Below are 16,980 nucleotides of genomic sequence, written 5' to 3' on the forward strand. Positions count from 1 at the left end.
GCGTTCATTTTATTCGGTAGCTCTCGCCGCGTGTGACAGCGTTGCGTAGGCGTTTGGCTAAGTGTGAATGAATGTATTAAAATCGCGCATATTTTCCTATGATTAAGGTAGATAGCAAAAGCAGAAAGACACTACGGTAAACACTTTACCCCCCCCCCCCCCCCCCCCTGATCCCTATGACATGCGTGCGGAAAGAGCAACTGAAATCGGTAGCGGTCGTGCTTATAATCCTGTGCATGAAATGAGTTTAATGGGAACTAGAGCAAGCTCAAGGAGGTGATCGAAAACACGCGCTTCGTCACAACCTTCAGTCTGCAGCTCGACTATCCAGTTACTACACCATTGAATCAAATCAATAAATCCACATTTCTGTGCCTAAAATTATCATAGATGATAGCGCACGTAAAAGACGGCAACAAACGACACGCAGCGCAGAAATATGCTTAGAAGTGCCGGTTTCCAGTCCGTACGCTACCTGGCCAACTACTCCGCGGGAAAAATCCTTGCTGTTTGCATAAGTATTCCAGAATTTCCCTGAGCAGCGCCGCTGCGCCAGCGGCTTGGTGGAGCAGCGTCGCCGCTGCGGTGCCAGCGTTTAGAATCCTGAGTCAGCAGAATATCATCATTGAAAAACGTAGAGCGAAAAACGAGACACAGAAAAGGTGACGACAGGACACGAGCGCTAATCATCAATATTAATATCATCATGGTAGGCACAAACAACGAGACAGACGTGCACTGCCTCGCCGCACTCACTCACATCCAAATGAACGAAAAAAAAAAACTCGGAGATGTTACGTTAACGCCTAACTGCGCGCAAGATAACCGCAGTACTGTCTGGTAGAGGGAAAATATGAGTAGTGACGCACAGCACACACCCTCATACGTTATGATGAAGCACTACAACGACAGAAGCGAACACGTATACATGCATTCTACGCGCGGCGCCGGCGCGACCCGCAGTCCATCGTGCCGCGCGCGCCGATAGATGGCGGCTGGTGTCGAGAGTAGGAGCGCGCCAGCAGCCTGCGTGTGAGGGTAAAAGAATCTGGTCTATAGCCTCAGTAATCTATACCTAGAGAGAAGCCATGCCACACGCCAATTCTCTCTTGCGCTGCTGCAAATACACTGAGTGGAGAGCGACACACTTACACACAATAGATACAGGGAAGTATAAACAGCCTCCGACGTTGATGAGGTCAAAGCCACGCAGAAATGCGGTCAGAAGGCCTGCGCAACAGATGCGTATGGTTAAGTTAACCCGAACAGCCTTGTACCAAGTCAACGCGCTATGTCTTGGAATGTGAGAAACTCAAACGGCATATGCGCATCTCGTCAGCAATCAATTCCGATGCAGGTTAGTCATGTCAGTTGAGAGGCGTCAATAATTTTGCCCATCATTCCGCACACTTATGGAGCTAAGTGAAGTATTTTGGAGGACATGGTAGCACATGTTCCAAAAATAAAGTGACGTTAAAAATGGCTAATTTAAGGAACAAACCAGACGATTTTACTTTAATACATGTGACTGTACCACTGCATCAATAGGAACTCTCCCTCAATTTGACAAGTTCACCGGCCTCAATAAATTTGGCAAAGCACGCGCGGCGAGATTCTAGACTAGAGGCCGTGTGAAAAGTAGGGCTGTAAAACCCCTCCAGATACTCCCGGGAAGACTAATCCGGCTTTAAAGGGGCTGCGAAACACTGCTTGGGGGATACCGGCTATACTTCAGGTGGGTTCTTTATGTCACACAGATGCCGACCTAAAAAGAATTACAGGAATCGATGCACAGGAACGGGAGTTATTCAGTGAAGAAATTTCAAAATACAAGCAAACAAAACGCTGCCCTCAACTCGATTTTGGCGGGGCTTCCCACTCCTATTTCGCTCTCCCAATGACGGCACCTGGCGCAACCAATCAAAACAGCGAGCCAGAGCACGTCGCGGAAGTTTGTACTCCATGGTTGCCTGCTCTCTGTAACTCGTTCTTGCTGAGACTGGCAGCGTCGTTTCCATGCCAGAGCGCCCCTGGTGGTGTATTTTTATTTTACTTGCTTTGCGGGGCTCTTATCTAAGACAAACAAGTTGTTTTTGTTGATCTAATATAAAACGCAGACAGGTGACAAAATGTGTCTCTATTTATTCACACAATTTGCAGTACATTTACTGTTTGTCCGATCATCAAGCTCGCGCCAGGTGATGTCATATCCGCTGCTAAAGACCCGCCACTGTGTGGCGACACCATCAGAGCCATGAAGTTGTTTTTGGGAGGACAATAAAATATTAAAAAACGAAATATACGCGGTATTACCGACGCTAATAGCACCATTATAACTCACTGTATGCAATCAACAGGCAAAACAGTTAACTAAGATTGTGTTTCTGGGCCCCTTCAATGCGCACGACACGCTGACTGGAAAACTAAGGCTTTGTGAGGTAGCACCGATATGAAAAAGGAGCTTGAAGTGCGTTGCCATCAGGGTGTGGCAGCAGCAGTATATACTCTTTCATCAAAGACCCCCGGAATGCAGCAGCAGTATTCCTTTGCACACTGAATATGTCGGGAACACTTCCATCGCAGTCACTTTTGCGCATGTGGTTGCGGCGTTCTAAGCAGCTGCCTTGAGTACGGAGATGGATGGATAGGAGCGCCCCCTTTGAAACGGGGTGGTGGCGATTGCCACCATGCTCAGCTTTTTTTCTTTATTTTTGTTCAACTGTGTTGTAAACTCATTAAAATTCACCATTTTTTTTTTCACTACGGTTTCCTACGCTTCTAACCTTATGTCACCTCTCTGCTTTTCAGCAACTAATCTTCCAATCGCTTTTTGCTTACTTCCACCGCAGATTTATTTACATGACCATTGCTATCTTTAAACCATAGGGTCTCAGGAAGAGTGACTGTGCCTGCATTGAGTACGGCTGCTGCGACCGCCATCTCTCACCACAGTGCCATGTGTGTGACCTTCGGCCTTTAGGGCGCAGAAAAAGCACCTGAAGTACTGTTTTTTGTTGATCATATTCTGCTGGACGAATGATGCAGCCTTTGATTTCCTCTTTATTGCGGCATCTGATGCGCAACTAAAAATGTGGCTGAATGCTCTTTTTGTCCCGTTCCGTTTATCGAAAAAAGAAAGAACTAGCGCTGCTGGACACCTCGCTGCGGCAACTGCAACCGCTCAGTCGCAACCGAACTGACATCCGCTTCCGGCGTTTGGACGAATCAGGCGTGGCCGAAAATGAAGCTTTTAAAAATGCCGGAAGCTCAGAATACGGGCTCCGATCAAGCTGGTCGCCCAGGAGCGTGCTAGGATGAGCTGCTTCCTGCTGGGGCAGGGAGGGTATGGGGGTACTGCGGGAGGCAGTGGGGTATTCCCGTGTGGAATGGTAGACTGAGCTCGCCACAAAAAAAGGCAGCTTACGGTATAGCTAGTCGACAAAATCTAAAACAGACCATTTAAGACCGCATAACTGTGTTATTTCGATCACTCCTTTATGTTAAGACAATTCAGTCATACGGCTGCACCACAAAACTTCGAAGAGCACAGCATCATTCGTAGCTCCGCTTAATATGCATCCTTACCGGGTACTAGGATGTCACCGAAGCCAAGTAGCGAGTGGCTTCTGAGGCAAGGAGCCAAGTCGCGGTTCCCGAATCGCGGAACCCTCATCACCATCGGTATCGTCTCCTTCGAGCCGCCCCCGCGGGCCACTTCCACCATGATGCTGTCGCCTTTCTGCGCACATCGAGACGCAGATATAACGCGAATGCTTCAACGATAGTTGGACTCTGACAGTACAGCTCGTCACACTTGCTGGCAACAAGAGCCGGGACACTTATTTTTCACTCTTTTTATTAGTCCCCCCGCAGTAATAGTACACTTGACCACACCCCGTTAGCTGCATGGGCCTCAGCAGTGATCGTCTGTCTGGTTGGTTTTAACATTCTCGAAGGTACGCCCTGGCCGAAGCACAAAGGCTTCACTTTTGGTTGGGATGTGTCCGGTTGGTTTTAACATTCTCGAAGGTACGCCCTGGCTGAAGCACAAAGGCTTCACTTTTGGTTGGGATGGCGGAATTTTTCTGTCGCCTGGCAGAAAATGAAACAGCAAATGTGGCTCGCTTCCAGATATGCTTGTCCGTGAAATTAAGCAAGTTGTCTAATGACCACGACTGCATTGGCCAGCTTACGCATACAAAAACCGGAAAAAAGGTGGCATATGTACTCAAATTGCGCGTTGTCTGCTTTTGTGTCAACCAACCGAAAAGCGACAGCTCAAGTGTGGAAAGACTATAAAGCGACAACAGCAGCTACAGGGAACGTGCACCTTCATCGGCCGACCACAGCTGTTGGCAGCAAATTCGGAGCGGGTTGGGGCAACCAAAAAGAATAAGAATAATGTTGCAGTTCTGACAATGATTGGTGCCTTTTCATTTACAGCCCTGGCACGAAACTGTTCGGATTCTTTCTTTTTCTTCGCGGAATATGTGATTACAGAATATCTCAGAAAGCATTTGCATAACAAATCTTCATTTTTCTGCGCGGAGGTTCTCAACTATGGCGGACAGTAAGACTGAATGCGAGCACATTAGGCACTTCAAAGCACAGTTTGCACAGCAGTACTCAGGGTGCATATATGGAGTCATATACGGGACCCGAAGACATTGCGGCAAGTATTTACTGCCAACGGTGCATGCCAAAACAGGCTTTTCAAAAATAACCATTCACTGGGCGCTGTGACGGTCAGATGTCACAGCATGCATTAGTTATGAATATTGGAAAACACTTACCCCTGTGGCATTCACAAAGCTTGCGGTTGCATTGTGCGTGGTCTTCGCCTGCAAAAGTTTGAACGTAAGGAAGATGCACTAGTAAAATTTTTTACAGACTTGTACCATAGAAGTGGAAAAAGCATAAACAGGAAAATAATACGCTGCCTTTCTAGTGAAACTGGCTTAACTGGGAAATGAGTAGTTAAACACGAGTCAGAGGTTTAATCGAGAGAAGTACAAAGCATTAGACTGAAGTGTCGTGTTTGCTCTGAAGGCTGATTATTCAGCGCTCGGCGAGTGTTGCAGCGTCCGCTCGACCCCCGCGACTGTCGCATGTGAACAGCGAAAAGTCGAAAAGGCGCAAACGACCAGGTGCGCCTGTATACCATATCGGACTCCGTGATACGCGGTGACACAGCTCAAGCTGACCACTGAAAAGCAGGATATTTAGGTATACAATTTATTTCGCACACGATGACTCAGTGGCCTGCTGAACTGGGGAAGCGAGGGTGGCAGTAAGGAAAGACGCTGATGCCACGTAGCACGCCTCTGACAAAAGCAGCACGCCGGACTTGAGCGCGAACACGAGGATCGCCTTCATGCAGTCTGGAGCATCCGCTTTCCGTCGATTACATTAATTTCATGTGGAAATGGGTCCTCTGCGCTCGCCAAGGTTATGTTCGATGGACTGCCACCCGGTGCTTCCTCTATGCGAGCGTGGTATCGAGACTGTATACATGATTGGCACTGCGAAGCCACGTCGGATGTCGGGGGTGCACTACCACAAAGCAGTCAGTATCTTCTTTATCTTTTAATGACTTCTTTTATGTTCCCGAAGCAGTATAAGGCTCCCTCTTGCGAAAATGGCGAAGGTTGTGGTTCAGTACGCATAGAGCCCATACTAACCCCCTCGTCAATTTCACCGATGTTTATCCGGTCCCTCTGCGACCTTGAAGAGCTGGGTGGCAGGCAGGCTTCTTAGGTCACGTGACCTTGTGACGTCATACAAACCTTACCACCGGGTTGTGAGCAAACAGCCCACCGTGGCAAGTGGCAGATCAATTAATGATTAGTCGCGAGAGGTCGCTCGGGAAGAGCTACCTTGGTCGCACAACCCGGACCGGTGGCAGCACCTGCCGTCGAAAGGCTGAAGCATCGCTTAATTAACCGCTGTACCACTGCGCCAGGAGTGGTATGAGGACTCCCAAGGATGTGTCAATGTAAAAGTCCAATTTAAATAAATATTCAAGTTGAACTAAGCACAGAAACTAGTAGCACCTATGTCACATTTTGTCTAACCAAGCTATATCGCCTGTCATTTTTTTTCAGACACCGCTTGGGACAGGAGAGCTGTATCTTGCGGATAACCAATATGTAAGGTATCGGTAGCGTTCGCGGGGGTCATCGGAACGCGGCTGGGGGCACTCAAAGCGGAGCGTCTCCTTTCTTGGAACGCGGCCGCTCGCGAACGCGCCGGGAAGTACGGGTGTCCACCCGACCAGCACCCGACACGCGGTACCGAGCACGAATGTATATTTGTGTTTATTTTCATTTGACACGACCGTGCGTTTGGGTTTGTGGAAAGGGCGTTTTGCCCTACGGAAGCTGGAGGGCTGGCCAGGCTCTCGATAAACCAATCATGTGAACATCGTAACATGATTGGAAGCCACCAAATGTGGGCCGGGCCTTTAAGTCTTTAAAACTGGGCCCCGGAGCCGGAAGCGAGGTTCTGGGCTAAGGTGAGATGCAACGCATCTTCGGCAACGCCGAGTAGGGGCCTCCCCTAGTATTAGCCAGATCCACCTTTTTGTTGTTTGGTTTGTCCTTTTTGCTGCTTAATGTGTCTAGTGCCTTAACTTGTATCTATTGTAAATACTGTACATAAAATTTGAAGTGTTCGCCTTACCCCTGCGTCTCAACTGAACACAAGACCGTCTCTGACGGGCACCCCTGGTGCGAAGAGCTTCAGTCTTCCAGTTGGAACAAACCGTCTCTGGCGGGGCACCGCTGGTGCAATAAGGAAGACGAAAGAACCTGTGGAAATTTACTCACGAGTAAAGCGTTCTGCTTAATTTTAATTCTGACTGGATTGGTGCGACACCGTCATGTTGCGTTTCAAGGTTCAAGGAGGGCGTAGGCGCGCACTTTGAACACAGGTAACAAAAATGCTTGCCAGCAGTAACATGTGCCCGATGGCTATCTCAAAACTGACAATGAGCGGAGACCGATCGTACTTACGCACACATTTTACACGGAATGGTTTGAATATTTGCCCGCTTTCTAGAATTTTTAAGAGCGTGGGCGTCCCTCGGGAACTTTTACCGATTGATTTGATGGCTGCTTGACAGTTTGCTAATATGTGCAGTGGTCACGTAACCAGATGCGCGTGTTAACGCTCATTCTTGGGCACGGGAAAACTAGGAGCCAACGTGAAAATTTCACGGCACACTTTATCATCAGAAAAGCAGATACGTGTGTCAGTGACACGTCAGAGAGCCTCTTTGACAAGAAAATAATTTTTTTAAGCTCTTTAGAGCACCCATGATAACTATCGAAAGCGCAATGCGATGGGCGCTTTTTCTGTTTTCTTTTCTACGTTTTTCATAAAAATTGTTATATGTGCCCATGTCTGGTTTTTCGCCGCTGAAGGGTATATATGTGATCTGCACTGAATAAAGTCAGTTCACAGTACAGCGCCATCCTGTGTGTTTCTACGATGTGCGCGTCCTTTCCGCCAGTTTTATTCTTCCAAACATGAAGCGTTATACATGCGAGGTTATTTCATAGTTCGCCGCCTGACATGATGACTGCAGCAATGTGGACCCAAGGACTAGTTCGCCATGATCGGTTTTAACGATTCAACAGGTCGATGAAACACGGAACATAGTGACCAAATAAGGACAGCCAAATAAGGACAGCCAGTGTTGTTTCCTGCTGACTACGTTCAGGGATTTTGTCATCACGTATGTTGACTTCCGTAGTACTTTTTTTGGTGACGTCAGTTTTGCCTGACATTTTGACGCGAATAAATTGTGAGACACAGCACAGTGCTACGCACTAGCGATATCCAACATGGGCGCACTTTTGGTAGACCGATAAACTTGTTTGCTGCAGCATTCAGATCGCTATATTGCGGTGAAAACACGTGATTAAGACAAATGCTGATGTGTTCTCATCTAATGAATGAACTCCTAATCCAAGCAGTTGATGCGTTTAACCTGCTATACCAGTGGTTTCAGGTAAGGCCGCCGTTAATTTCAAAAATAAAAATTTTCAGGTAAAGAGCTACTTCCTGCAGCATGGTAATACAAGGCTCTGGCAATCCTTGTGTGGCAGACGTCACAAAACAGGCAAATAATGTTAGCTAGTCAAGCTATTCTAATTGTAAATTGTAATAGTTTCCTTTAACTATTACTGATAGGCGCATGATTTTATTTGTAGCTGGCCGTCATGAGTTATTAGAATTTCAGAAACGCGATTACCCTCGCCGCTGTGGCTCAACAAATTTGGCCATTTCTCGCGCCATTCGGAAACCGCGCCTACGGAGAGCGCAAAGCGACGGCCATCAAACATGTGACTCCACGGCTTACGTACCACGTGATATTCTCTGCAGCAGTGTAGTGGCGAGGAGTGGGCGCGGTTTTCGAATGGCGCGAGGCATGGCTCAAATTGGAGCCACAACGGCGACTGTAACCGCGCTTTCGATACTGTAAAAGCTGACATGGCTATTATTAACCACCGTAGTTACAGATGACTGTTAGAATTTAGCTAATCACTTTACTAGTTAACATAATACGCCTGTTTTCTGAAATCCGTCCGCGGCATTGGCTCAGTGGTTATGACGCTCGGCTGCTGACCCGAAAGACGCGGGTTCGATCCCGGCCGCGGCGGTCGAATTTCGACGGAGGCGAAATTCTAAAGGCCCGTGTTCTGTGCGATGTCAGTGCACGTTAAAGAACCCCAGGTGGTCGAAACCTCCGGAGCCCTTCACTGCGGCGTCTATCATAGCCTGAGTCGCTTTGAGACGTTAAACCACATAAAACTAAACTAAACTAAACTAAACTAAACTAAACTAAACTAAACTAAACTAAACTAAACTAAACTAAACTAAACTAAACTAAACTAAACTAAACTAAACTAAACTAAACTAAACTAAACTAAACTAAACTAAACTAAACTCTTTTTCTCAAATCCGTCAACAGGGGCCACAATGCCGCAAAACGCTTCGGTTGGTTTGGTTTACGGGTTTTAACGTCCCAAAGCGACTCAGGCTATGAGAGACGCCGTAGTGAAGGGCTCCGGAAATTTCGACCACCCGAGGTTCTCTAACGTGAATTGACATCGCACAGTACACGGGCCTCTAGAATTTCGCCTCTATCGAAATTCGACCGCCGCGGCCGGGATGCAAAACGCTTCTCTTTACCTCAACAACCAAGTTTTTCAAAAGTAGAGGCGGGCTTTCCTGAAAAACCTGGTATAAAAACACTTCACATACATCGCGCTGCAAGATAGAGTTGAAGCAAATTGTAGGTCAGGCACGCTGCTCGGGAGTGTTTGTTAAACCGGAGTAATGTTGCATGGTACAGGATACGAAAGCATTTCATAACAGTGCAGTTTTATAAACATCTGCGGTCATTTGGCTGAGGAGTATCAGCACTATGGAAAAAACTGCGCTGCGCTAACAGGCGCAAACAATTAAGTAGACGGAACTCGCCAAGCTTGGCGCTCTATTGGAGTATCAGCAAGTGAAAATGAGGAATGGCTATAGGATAAGGTTAAGGTCCTTTAGTACGGCTATACAGCACACCTTCAAAGCTGTTAAACAGAACACAGCGATGACGTACCGGGATAAGGAGCGGCGTGAGAAAGACGAAGAATATGTCGTAGAAGAACAGGATCGACAGCAGCAGTGTACAGATCTGAAAAAAAAAAGAGACTGTTTTCCCTAGAGGCACAACTGCAGAGGATCGGCAGTACAGACTCAGCCAGTATGCTTAGCTTCCTTGCCCTGTGGGTGATCCTAAGCGTGGAAGTGTAGTCATGAACTTTATAGCACCTTTGCTTACTACCTGCTTCTTAGCCATCAGCACCAACGACAACATTTAGTGATGGGGGTCCTGCTCGAGCTGCTCATTCCTACTGATTACTCAGTCCGGGCAAACGTTACCCTGCTTATGGGCAGTTAGATCGCGAATACAATCTGCATTAAAGGGATGCTGAAACGGTTTTTTGAGAATTCGAGGTTATTCAAGAATTCGAATTTATCAAGCTTTTAGATAAACCATGCAAAGTATTTTTGCCCTAGCGTTTAAAATGGTGACTTAATAGTCGATTAAAACCGCGACTATGTTTAGGCTTCTCCTCACTAAGTTGGAGGAGTGCGAGGAAACTCGGCAGTGACGTCATTGTTGCTGAAATTTCAATGTAGGCTGCTTACGCCTGCATGCTGCTGTGCGTCGTCAGATGGCGCCAAACAATGCATTGTGAGCTTCACCTTCGATGGCGTCGGTTTTCTTCCATGGAATAACCGTTCCTTCGCAGGAAACGTAGTGCCGTCATACGTGACGTCATTATCGGGGCCTCTGCCCGTCGCTGTGCACTTCAGAGAAGCTGAACGTCGACGACGACTTTATTCGGCGATTACGCCACCATTTTAAATACTACAGCAAAACGATATCGCAGGCTTCACCAGCACATTTCACACATTCGGCAACCTTAAACTCATCCAATTCTAAAATCGCTTCAGTTGCCCTTTAAAGACAAGCTTTCTTTTTCTGGCACACTGTGACAACTGCAGGTAAGTACACCGACAGGTCTGCGATTTATGTGCTCACTCTCCCCGTTTCTCCTTCTCTGCCCCGCTCACCTTCATGTTGGGCAGGCGAAGCACGCGCAGGATGTACACGCTGAAGCATACGCCCAGAAGATCCTGCAAGATCCAGGAGAGCGGGTGGTGCCTGATGTAGACCCAGAAGGCTGGCACCATGGCCGAAACCGCGAGCACCAGTGCCTGCCGCACTTCGAGCGAGCCGTGGAAGCAGGGCACAGCGTTCACAGGAAGCCTGTACAGGCGCAGGGGAGGGGGGGTGGGGGGTGCAGTGTTAAAAGTGGCCTGTGCGTGAAATCACGATCATGGAAGACAGTTGGGCTAGTTGGTGTGAATTCGTTAGTGACTGCGACATTGCAACTAGCGTGGAAAGCACAATGACAGCGACAAAAGCAACCGACGGGACAGCACATTGCAACTAGCGTGGAAAGCACAAGGACAGCGACAAAAGGAACCGACGGGACAGCACGCTAGACTTCAACTGTTGAAGTCGAAGTTGTTGAGTTGAAGTCTAGCGTGATGTCCCGTCGGTTCCTTTTGTCGCTGTCCTTGTGCTTTCCACGCTAGTTGCAATGTGCTGTCCCGTCGGTTCCTTTTGTCGCTGTCCTTGTGCTTTCCACGCTAGTTGCAATGTCGCAGTCACTAGTGAAATCACGATGACAGCACACGTGTGCGCCCAAACCACACAGCGGTTTTAAAATATTCGCATGAGCTACTTATGAACCCATTGGCATTCCGATTTACATAAACTAAGCATGTAGCTGCAGCTAAGCGATCTCGGGAGTAGCTTCGACTGATCATGTCTAGAATTCGATGCACACCTTTGGCGGCTGCATATCGTTGTGGTGCAGCGCGAACTCCTCGTCCGATTCACTTTATTCTTTGTTTGGTGCGTGTGAGTGTGGTCAGAATTTAATCTGGGTCCTTCCAAAAAGTATCGCGATGTAAAAGTCGACAATTTTTTTTTCAACAAAACGACGCCAGCGAATGTGTCACCTCTGCATACCCCGATTTCAAGTTTCATTCTCCACGGCAGATTTTGTCACTTTGAATTAATAGTGTATCTTTTCATGTCTTTTGTTCGCCGCGCTTCCAAGCATCTCCTGCCGGGGCTAACAGCCCGTGACCAGAAGGTGTATGTGGACACACTCTTTATTTTGTGGGGTTTAACGTCCAGAGCGACACATGGGCTGTGAGGAGGGACGGCGTAGTGGGGAGCTGAGGACAAATTTAGACCATATAGGTTTCTTTAACGTGCGCTCCATCGAAATACGGCCGCCGCGCTCGGGATCGAACACGCGACCATGGGATCAGCAGCTGAAAGTCAAAGCCACTGAGCCACCTCGGCAGTTTGAGGACATTTGTTGTCTCCGAGACAAAATACAATTAAATACAAATGCACACAGAAAACGTAACTGCGAAGTGATGCCTGCATCCCTTGCGAATGAAGGCATTTTCGAAAGATAAAGGGTCTACACGCGGGCTAAAGGAATAAATAAAGGGGGGCAGGGAAGCCGCAGACGCAGATTTCCTCTGGTGCCATTTAGAACCTCAAGAGGGAAAATGCTTTAGGAACGCCGTTCCTCGAGAGACATTCCTTTAAATCAAAGAGAACTCTAAAAACAAAATAAAGGATGTTTTTTGGATCCCTAAATTTCTGTCCTTGCTCCTTACCCTATTTCTGAACAGCAGTGACTTTTGTGTTTCACACAGAAGGGCGAGTGTACACACCTGGTCGTCCCACAGGGCAGCTTGTAAGCCAAGGGCTCCAGAACACCGAGGGTCGCGACAGCCGAGGACAGCGCGAACATGCCGTTAATAAAGTAAACTGCGGAAAAGAGCGAAATCAAGCTGAGAAATTTTGCGCCAGATGAAGCTTAAAAAGGACGTGAACAGAACGTGTAATGTGGCTTATTGACAGAGTGATAGAAGGGATACCAGGGAAAAGAAGGTGTAATGGAGGCGGCCAGAATAAGTGACATGGAGTGATAAGCTTACAGGATTTGCTGCAGCAACGTGCCTGCGCCTGGCCTAAATAAACTGCGATGGTTCCTGGCGCTGAACATGCCAGTGAGTGCCAGCAACAGCAGGGCTAACGTGTTCTCACACCGTGTTATGCAAGTTCGTGTGTGTTACTGCGTCTCACAGAGTACATTTTAATAACTAATGTGACTTTCTTCAGAGATACATCGAAAGCGGAGTAGTTTGCTGCTGGTGGGCCTTGGTGCTTTTAAGCTCAGACTCTAGCTCCTCTTCATGCAAGCGAGAACGACCAGATTTTCTTGGTGGCCTACATAGCGCTGTTGTTTCGAGCTACTGACGATGACAGTTGGTGTCAATTGGTGGGGCCAGCTAACTGAGCTATCGTGTTAATGGCTATTTTGCGTGGCCGAAGCCTCAATGTTCACAGTCGACAATGAAAAAACTGAACAAGCACTGTCCAGTCGTGACCAGATTTTGAACATGAAAAGCTTTACGATTCGGACCCGAAATCGGAACTACAAGGCTAAAGTATATATTACTTTTGCACTAAGAGACACTAGGAAATGCTCCATCGAATTTGCGTTCTTAGTAAAAAAACGACTATTCTGTGGCTATATATATATGCGCATGTTGATGTCTGTCTGGCAGCGAAAGGCATATTTGTTGCGGATAAAGATTTTGCTTCCCGGCTCTCGATTTGAACTTGTGACGTCTACCATGAAAAGGACCCCGTAATCGCCCTTTTGAAGCGAACTGCGATGTAGGGTAACCTCTGGGATCCGTTCCCAAGAAACAGTGTCGATTCACCGCACATTACTTGCCAAATCGGCCGAGGATCTCGCCTTCTAACTTACAAAAGCTCCGCATCCAATAAAAGCGGCATGTTTGTCATTAACCTGCGGTAATCTCTCGATACAGGCCAACTTCAATTTGTATTCAGTGTTCCTTTAGGCTGCCTTTTAGCGACACACGCGTGATGTGGAGCTGAGCACCAGCCCCCCAGAAGCGCCGCCGGCCGTCTCACCCAGGTACGCGATGAATAGGTAGAGGATGACGAGCATCGAAGCCATCATGAAGACGAAGCCCAACACCCACACGGGCGACACGTCCAGCGAGCTGTGCTCTTCGATCACGTTCATGCCGTGCGGCAGGCTCGGCCTTCGCGCCACGCTGCCGGTGCTGGAACGGCGACGGCGCGCCGCCAGCTCCCGACGCTTGTCCACCTCGCACAAGTAACTGCGAGGCAATCGTGGGCACTGTAAACACGGTCGCCGACGGTGGGATTGTTGCCGTCGCCGTCTTTCTGGCCGTTTTATTGCGAAAGCAATACTACTGGCACTTTCAAGCCTTCGCGTGACCCGGCCGCAGTTACGTTTGTCCTTTAGCGGAGTGAATATGGGCGACCAACTCGCTCCTTCAGATAGCCCGGCTGCAGTTACGGTGTGTGTTTGCCGCGCCGCGCACCTGTGGCGCTACTGCCGCTGTGACGTCATACCAGCTGTAGATTGTTTTCTTTCTCTCAGTCGCAACATCAAAAACAAAATATAAAAAAAATTACCGAAGACGCTTTGAGTCGTCGCGCAGCGGCGGCCGGTAGCCACGCGTGACCTGTAGACGGGGCAAGGTAGATATACCATGGTAGCGAAGGCTCCATAGACGCCCATTGGTCCAAACAATGGCGGCTCATGGGAGCACCCCAGCGCCACTGTTTTGGGGGGCAACTACGTATGAGTGACGTTGAATGACGTCACGCATACGTATCTTTTGGCGCGAATTATAAAGTGGCCTTTTTATAGAACCCGCATTTTCGTGCCGGTATCACTTCAAGGTTGCCTTTCAGTGCGCACCAACCTTTGCCAGTCAAATGTGCTCGAGTTCCTGCTAGTTATGGCGTTGTTAATGTGCAATTGGGAACCCAATGAAAGTGACTGGCAAAGAAGGTAGCATAGAAAGGCTGCAACACTTTCAGACGCTGGCTAAGCATGCATGATTCGTAGTGGAAACCTTGGTGAAAATACTGGTGCTAGTACTGTTGAGTATATCAAGGTATGATGTACAAAGCACAGGCTCAAGTGCACAGTTTGCAATACAGTGTACAGCAATGGTTTTCATATTCATGGTTTATTACAGCAACCAAAGAAATACAGTGATAAAGCACACCAACAAAAAATGCGCGTCACAGGCAGCTCAAGCAGTAGTTTTTTTAAGCTGGCTATTTATCTCTATGGTCACAGTGCGGATAGGAAAAAGCCCTTAAGTTCCACGAACGTTTCCAGGTAGGAAATTGAAAAGTATAGAAAACAATGCTACGACAGCTTTCATTGAGGCAAACATGACATGACATAAGTAGGCGCATCAACACATTGACCATGCAGCACACAGGGATTACTCTTCACATTTCATTTCTTCAACTGAAAGAATATAGCAGCTATGTATACACCTGCTTGACAATATTACAAACAAGTTTTAGCATCAACAAATCTGCTCGACGCTAGAGCATTACACCATACATAGCGCCTGCGCACAACCTCGAGACCTCCTTGTCGCTAACCGAAGAAATTTGAAGCAATTGTAATCAAACTAAAATATACATGGAGTGCAGTTTAAAAAGAAGTGCAAGGACATTCAATACAGCCACTCCTTCCTCGAGTAGGCACAGCATCGAGACGCAGCCATCCTGGCCGCAGATACAGAAACAGGTCGAAGTGCTTGGAAGAAACCCTCAGGTCTCGCAGCTGGCACGGCGTCTTCTCCAGGCTGAGGTTGCGGCAGAACTGCACCCACGTTTTGCACCTGGACATGATGCAGCGTCCACGTTATACAACTGCACCCAAATGAATACCGTATACTCCAAACGTCAATACGCCAAGATTCCTTTCACTTAAATGCGGTACGTTATAACTATGCCAGAAAATGCTGGCGCCAAGCCTCCGCGCCTCAGAGTGCGGTTACGCTCGCCTGATACTACGCGGCTAGCTGCTTTTCTATGCTCAAAGAGTGACGAGAGCGATGCAGCGAAATGAGTTTAAAACTACATTGACGGTCATGTATACGTAGAACGGCAATAACTACTGCTGGCCGAATTCAGTTAAGGCACAGTCAATGCGGCGCACATACACATGGTTGAGTTTCGATACTGTCAGTTGCGAGGGGATCCTCAAATTGGCTTCACGGTGCTGCAAAACCCATCAATGTCATGCTCAGAGCAGAGCTGTTAGGCAGCGCAGTTGGTTTCAAATTGACCATGCGGCAAGTAGAGGGCACGTAGTTGCTCATGAGAGCCCGGTATCAATTTCACGTTGGTGAGAGTTGGCTGCACGAAACTAGCTATAAATAAGACAAATGATTTGTATCTTTTGCACATCATATGACTGCAAGTGCGAGCCCTGCAATTTACTAAAATATCCCGATAATATGAAGCCAAGTGCGTATGAAACAGTTACAGCTACAACAGGCGCGGAAAGCCCGACAAAAGCATATCTAGAGCAGACGACAACGGCAAGAGCTCACCTGCGAAACTCCAGAAGGAAGCGGTGTAGTCTTGGTAAGACACCCACGGTACAACCCACGCTGTCACAATGTGCCACGGAGCAAGGCTTCTTCACATGCCGCAACCTCATCTTGAAATGCAGAGCTAAGCGCTTGAAACGATGAGCGCGAAGCCTCGGGAAAAGGTTTCGCACTGGCCGTACACCGAAGGAAACGGTGCAGCGGAGCAGCGGGGTGCAGATCTTGCCAAACGGCGACAGAGAAGCGACGAGAAAGGACGACAAAAACTTCTTAAAGGGGCCATTTTGAGACCGGCGAGCTTAATTTGCACGCTTTCCAAGGCGCGCCATAGCAGGCAGCTGGAGATAAGAAATCGCTTCGTAAGCTGCGGCCGGGTACCGTAACAAAGCCTGCAAAGTCGCGCTGCAAATGCACCGCACACTCATCAACCATAGAGTTTCTTACTATTACCTAGAGGGAAAGCTGGCAAGCCGTCTATGGGAGTTTGCATGGAGACCCCACGTGACCACCTCAGCCACCATGGGCGCTCAAAGCATCATGGGGCGGTGAGCTACTTGTTGCGGAACTGTAACTTTTGGCCAAAAGATAATAAAAAAAATAAAGCTGTTTGATAGCTACAAACGTCCTAACATTCAATATCTTGTCTAATGATTGCAACAAACGAGCAGAAAAGCATTTAAGTGCAAAGTTTGCCTAAAATAAGACATGACTAGCTTTCCTATTGGCCAAGTGATGAACACTAAAAAAACTAATATTTCGTAATTAACAGGCGCACTTTTAAAAGTAAATATGTTTTCAAAAAAAATGTTGTTGTTTAGATACTTTAAAAGGTTTTTTAATGGCATTTCGGAAGAGTAAAACCTTTTATTGGCGTCGTGTGTCGTC

The 16,980-nt window shown here is 47.8% G+C and overlaps 1 protein-coding gene across 1 annotated transcript in view; it reads right to left on the bottom strand.

Moving 5' to 3' along the window:
• The window catches only part of LOC149339898 (signal peptide peptidase-like 2B), a 39,989-nt gene that overhangs the window by 4,512 nt on the left and 18,497 nt on the right, over positions 1–16,980 (bottom strand). Inside the window, exons 7-13 of the mRNA XM_089548580.1 lie at positions 13,610–13,821; positions 12,334–12,430; positions 10,642–10,837; positions 9,620–9,694; positions 4,794–4,841; positions 3,586–3,739; positions 1,153–1,230 (exon numbers count right to left, since the gene is read on the bottom strand). Of these exons, the coding sequence (XP_089404706.1) occupies positions 1,153–1,230; positions 3,586–3,739; positions 4,794–4,841; positions 9,620–9,694; positions 10,642–10,837; positions 12,334–12,430; positions 13,610–13,821 (860 nt within the window). The remainder of the gene's footprint in view (positions 1–1,152; positions 1,231–3,585; positions 3,740–4,793; positions 4,842–9,619; positions 9,695–10,641; positions 10,838–12,333; positions 12,431–13,609; positions 13,822–16,980) is intronic.

This window comes from Amblyomma mixtum, chromosome 6 (genome assembly GCF_055824585.1).
Source record: "Amblyomma mixtum isolate Tamu chromosome 6, ASM5582458v1, whole genome shotgun sequence".
Taxonomy (NCBI): Eukaryota; Metazoa; Arthropoda; class Arachnida; order Ixodida; family Ixodidae; genus Amblyomma; species Amblyomma mixtum.